We start from the raw sequence: 6,000 nt of genomic DNA, 5'->3' as shown, positions 1-6,000 counted from the left end.
GAACTGCAGTGATGAGGCACAGGGCTTCTTCAGGGTACACCAAAAACTCTGGTCATGTGATGAACTTCTTAAGTCTCGCTTTCCCCTCTCCCCAGCTTCTTACTTGGTCACCCACACTTGCTCCCAAACAAGCAGCTGTTTATCCCTCTGTCAATGACTCCAGTCTAGGCTGATTTCATATCCTCACTTGTTACTTAACAATGGGGTGCCCTGGAACTTGGTCCCCTGGCCATCAACTCTGTGAAACCAGTATTGCTTTATTTTTCCCATGGCATACTTCAGCATATTTCAGTTTCTCAATCCTGCTATGTTTGGAAGCGACGCAAATCAGGGCTAACCATCCACACATTTACCTTAACATATCTGTTTATCTTCACTCCCCAGCAAAAGGGGTAACAAAACAAAAAAACCATTTGATATACAAAATAAGCTGATGGTAACACAATGCCAAAAATAGCTTATTATGTTAAGTGCAAGGGAGAAAAGCCTTTATATAAAGCTTGATTGCAACAACATCTCAATTTACCAGTTTAAATACAAGACTTGCATTAAAATATTTCTTCCGATACATCTCTTGCTCTAAGGTGGTTTTTAAATTTATATACACATATCCAGTTGTAACACTTGACAGTAGTCTCATGAAGCATTCAAAGAGTATAACTTGGTAAGTACACACTGTAGATATGACTGCTTAATGTATGTATGATTTCCTCCTTCAAGGGTTTGTAACATTTGTTGAGTACTAGCCTCAGACAGGTGACCAGCCACCTGATACAGTATAATACCCCCAAGCCCCCTTCCTCAAGTCCCACAGCCTATGCTTCCACAGCTCACTGGATCCAGATGGTGTTGCCTCTTTCTGGTCTGCGAGACTCCACTGTCAATTCCCCAAAAGTAGAGAAAAACTGCTCCATTTCCTTCTGCAGCATATCATTCCTCTTCTCTGCATCCTCCTTCGCCCGCTCCGCGTTACGCATTTTGATTTCCACCATTGTGAACTTCTTCCTCTCTTGATCCAGCTCTTCATGCAGGGCCATCATTTCAGTCTCCAGCGTGAGATTTCTCTGCTCCAGGCTGCATGAAGGAAATAGAAGCAGACAGGTCCTGAGCAGCACTCCTCACTCACTCAAGCAGAAACACACACCACCAACAAATTCATACACGTCTTTTCATTTCTAAAGCTTAGACTGAATTTCTGATGGGCATATCTATGGATATATAGATCATAGCAAACCACAGCTTCATCCATGAACTGCTCTCACAGCTCTCTGACAGTTTGTTAAAAAATACCTTTGTCTCTTTGGTAGCTCAATTAGAAAATGCCTTTGAACAGCAAAAGGCACAGAAGGAAACAGCTCATTCTGCAGGGTCCGGTTAACTATTCCCTTTACGTCCTGAAGTGTTGACACCCAGCTGCTGCTAGTTGCAGTAGTTACCCACAAGGTCAGAACAGTGCCCTGAATGTCTCTGTTTCACTGCTAATCTCCTTTCTCCTGCCTGCTGCATTATTTGCCAATATGGATCTGCATGTATGTGTAAATATGGCTGTCATGAAGTTCAGTAAAGCAAGGTCCTACACCTGTGCTATGGCAACCCCAGGCACACCTACAGGCTGGCAGAGAAGAGACTGAGAGCAGCCCTGCTGAGGAGGACTTGGGAGTGATGGTTGATGAAAAACTCAACATGAGGTGGCCATGTGTGCCCACAGCCCAGAAAGCCAATTGTACCCTGGCTGCATCCAGAGCAGCGTGGGCAGCAGGGTGAGGGACGGGATTCTGCCCCTCTGCTCTGCTCTAGTGAGACCCAACCTGGAGTGCTGTGCCCAGCTCTGGTGCCTCCAGCAAAAGAAGGACATGGACCTGTTGGAGCAGGTCCAGAGGAGGACCATGGAGTTATAAGAGGACTGGAGCACCTTCCCTACAACAACAGGCTGAGAAAGTTTGGGCTGTTCAGCCTGGTGAAGAGAAGGTTTTATGGAGATCTCATTGCAGCCTTCCTCTATCTGAAGGGGGCCTGCAGGGAAGCCAGAGGGACCCTTCATCAGGAGATGTAGTGATAGGACAACAGGGAATGGCTTCAGGCTGGAAGAGAGCAGGTTTACATGAGCTGTTTGGAAGAAATTCTTTACTGTGATGGTGCTGAGGCACTGGCACAGCTTGCCCAGAGAGGCTATGGCTGCCCCATCCCTGGCAGTGCTCAAAGCCAGGCTGGATGGGGGTCTGAGCAATTTGGTCTTGTGGGAGGTGTCCCTGCCCATGGCAGGGGTTGGAACTGGATGATCTTTAAGGTCCATTCCAACCCAAACCCTCCTATGATGTTAGTGGCACTAAACACAGTCAGCACACATATTAAACTGTACATGAAGTGCTCCACTGCACGGCACACCATGCTGGAAAGAGTGGTGCAGGTGAAAAACTGCAACACCCTGTGTGCTGCACTTTGACTGGCAGCTGCTGCTGCCAGCAGCTCTCACACTGTGATCTGTGACTTGCAGTGCCAGAGGTACCACAGCACAGAGCTGCTGTGTAACAGAGGTGAGAACAGAAAGTCCTGAACAGCTTGACTGAAGAACTTTTGTAACAAAGAGAGCATATTCAGCTCCACACTGCTGAGTGCATTAATTAATGCTAAGTCCAGACTTTGAGGTTATTCACTGATCTCTACAACCACCCACCCCAGCAGCATTGCTCTGTATGAGCAGAGTCTGCACTGTCTGTAGATAAAGACACCCTCCTCCCTCCCTTGCCCTCTTTTGACAGGTCTGAGCTTTGAAGGAAAGGCTCAGCAGCAGAGCAAAGACAGGATGGTGAGAAGATGCTGCATTTTCTCAAGAGGAATGAGGCCTGCAAAGGAGTCCAGCAGTCTCCCCAGTCCCAAAAACTACAAATGGAATATGCCACAACAATGCTTTCACTGAAAGGTGACACTCAGTTGCCTTTCTCTTGAGAATAGGGAAGAGCTAATGGAAACACTGTGAGAGGCTACTGATTTTGTAAATTAGATTTTATACAGACACTCACAAGGTTCTGGCTTTGCTTTTGACACTATCAGGATACCATGTCACAACCATGGCAAACAACTGCTCTGAAAAAAACTCTTGTGGATCACAGTTTCACTGAAGCAATGTCAACACTGAAAGATGACAAACCACTGGCACATGTCTAGTGAGTGACATAGCAGTGACTGCAGCTATTGCAATTCACGATAGGAAAAACTTGGGTTTACTCTGCAAGAGGCAAGCAGATGGTAGAGTTCCAAACCATCTTACCTTTTTATCCTTGTCTCATATTCTAGCTTTTGCTTGGCCATTTCTTGCTTCAAGCTGGATACCAGGCTGTGCAAAGCACTGTGGTTGTTGGTACTGTTGGGCACAAAGGTTTCACTGTTATCGCTGCTGCTGGTGGCTCGGCTGCTGTGGCCCCCCACACTCCTCCTGTCACTTTTGTTCTCATAGTCACCGGGGTTAGAGAGCTCTTCGTGGGGTGGCCCATCCAGCACAGAGTCTTCAAAGTTACCCGCATAAAAGTCCTGCTCAGGGCAGGTGGTGGTGGATGAGCGACAGGAGTTGGAGTGCTCCGGGAGGGATATCTCACACGAGGACGTGGACCAGGTGGCACTGTCCACACTCTGTTTGTCATCGGAGTTCACCATGGAGAACTGCTGGTGGACATTGTCGTAGGTGGACAGCCTGTTGTGCTGGCCCGACTCGGCCACCGAGGGCTCCCTCTGCTTGTTGTCCCTGAGGGTGACGAAGCCATTGGGCGCCCAGCCCGGGCTCCGGCTGCCCAGGCTGTTGCTGTGCCCGTCCGTGCTGGAGACGCCCATGCGCACCCCGCCGTTCTGCACGCTGTGGGTGCCCATCTTGGTCACCGGCCCCTTCAGGGACGACGTTCTCCTGGCTTGCAGGGAGCAGTTTGGCACGGCCTGGCTCTTCTCCGGGCCCTCCACGGAGCTGCTGAAGGACCCATTGGTGACTATGCCGCTACCTTTATTAAAAGCAGGATTCTTTTTCACCATGAGTGGCGGGCTCCTGGTGACATCTGGTTTCTGGATGCTGTTCCTGGGGCTGTTTGTCTTGCTGCCTGGCAGAGCAGTCGGAGACTCACAGTCCATGCTTCCCCTTTGGGGAGACTCGGGTGTGTCCCACGAGCAGCGCCTCACTGCCGTCTCCTTGGTATTGTTGTTCTCTTTGTTCTGTAGCTGCCCTGCAGTGGTTTTCTTTGGAATTTCGTTGTTGTTGTTGCACACCTCAGGTCCCATCTGAGGGTCTACATCCTTGGGAAACAGCTCTTCATGTTTGCTAATCATCACTGACATGAGCTGCTGGACTACTACTGTACCTGAAAGGGGACACCAAGCATGTGGTTGTGAATGGCCTGTTTTATTTAAGGCATAAATACATTTTATCTCCCAGATTCCACAAATACCTAGCAAACACTGAGCTTATACAAACATTGACACAATGCAGCCATCTGTGTAACACCCTGAATGTTTAACAAGGCTGAAGTGCCTCTTGGCTACAGGGCCACATCAGCATGATCTCTTCCTTCCATCACACCAAGCCAGCAAGGCCTCACAGACCCCCTAAAAACAACAGGAACATTTGCAAAGAGGCTGTTACCGTGACAGTAACTGCATCCCATGAAGACCACAGGAGGAGATAATGAGCAGAACATGGTATCATCATTCTAAGTGATGGCTTTCCACTCAATGTGGGGAACGTTTTAAAACCAAAGCCTCATTCTGGCACAGCACTTATGCCTGATAGTTTAACAGCAAATGGGCAGGCAAGGGATTTGCACTGCTGGAACAGACATTTTAGTCTTCTGAAGCAAAACAATGCAGTAATGAGACAGAATTAATTTAATGTGAATGCATTTAACCACTCCATGGTGGTTAAACACAGCCAGAGAACTATGCTACGTTATAGCACACTATGGGAGTAATGCAGGACCACAGCTTGCTGCTTCCTGTAATAGATGGCCACTTCTCCTCTAAAGGAACAGCCCCTTGGTGTGCACACCACTTGACTGCACTGTAATTTACACACCAGCATTTAGAACTGGACTTGGCATGATAAAGATGTGCAACTCTATTTTGCTAAAGCAGACCCTCATTACGGTTTATTAGGAATATTTCAGGAACAAGGTCAAGGTAGTTATAATAATCACTTCATTTTTAAACTGTTAAAAAGCTTTGAGAGGCATGCTGTGCTTTTCTAATCAATAAATTCCCACTGTGCAAAAGTCATTTCACATCAACTTCTCTATAATACTGGATTTTATATCCCATCCTTTTAAAATATACGTACACCAAGAGTCAATTCAACGAGGGTACTCAGTATCTTTTTTAGCTGTTCTCACTCATTTGTTTGGTGAGGCAAAATGATACTTTAGAACTAGGCAGCAGGAAAATTCACTTAGCTAATCCCCTGGCACACTTAGCTGCATTCCTTCTTAGAACATTACCTGTTGTGTGCAGAACTTTACTACAAACATTGCTTTGTCCTCAGGCAACTTTTATAACTGCATTTGATAGGGAAAAAATTTTCCCTGTGGCTGGAATTCTGAAAGACATCTCTGCTGAATCAAACAAAACCAACTCCTGATCCCCATCAATAAATATATGATTCCCCAGAGCTGCATGTTTTATTTTGAATGATTGTGCAAGGAAAGCACTCTGCATCTTCCAAAAGGCAAAGAGAAATGACAAAGGGTGGTCATGACCACCAATCAATGTGTAGTCTTTTTTCAAAGTCCCTATACATTTAAATATGTGTAGCCTAATTGCAAATCAGCACTGTCTTATGTCAAATCTTACAGTAATGCTTAAAAGAGGTCATGAATCTGTTTAATCAAACCTGTTTCTCAATAGCTAAAGAAGTGTTATGTAGTTATGTAGGACAATGTAGTATCCACCCCGTTTCCTGCAACAGGCACCATCATTTTAATTCTAGGGCTGTTGATAAGCAGGCTGGAGAGCTGCTCCAGACAGTATTCA

The 6,000-nt window shown here is 46.5% G+C and overlaps 1 protein-coding gene across 3 annotated transcripts in view; it reads right to left on the bottom strand.

The window, feature by feature from the left end:
* Positions 1 to 415: 415 nt before the first annotated feature.
* ARHGAP24 (Rho GTPase activating protein 24) overlaps positions 416 to 6,000 on the bottom strand; it is a 182,647-nt gene continuing 177,062 nt past the window's right edge. For all 3 annotated transcript variants that reach the window (XM_054293693.1, XM_054293707.1, XM_054293699.1), the window contains 2 exons: positions 3,269 to 4,340; positions 416 to 1,074 (listed from right to left, as the gene is read on the bottom strand). In XM_054293693.1, coding sequence (XP_054149668.1) covers positions 831 to 1,074; positions 3,269 to 4,340 — 1,316 coding nt within the window. In that variant the 3' untranslated portion in view covers positions 416 to 830. The remainder of the gene's footprint in view (positions 1,075 to 3,268; positions 4,341 to 6,000) is intronic.

The sequence above is a fragment of the Melozone crissalis genome, unplaced genomic scaffold (assembly GCF_028551555.1).
Source record: "Melozone crissalis strain CALT ecotype California unplaced genomic scaffold, PUWL_Pcris_2 ptg000006l_1, whole genome shotgun sequence".
Lineage (NCBI taxonomy): Eukaryota > Metazoa > Chordata > Aves > Passeriformes > Passerellidae > Melozone > Melozone crissalis.
The sequence above is the reverse complement of the archived record's forward strand: the minus strand, read 5'-3'. Positions and strand labels throughout refer to the sequence as shown.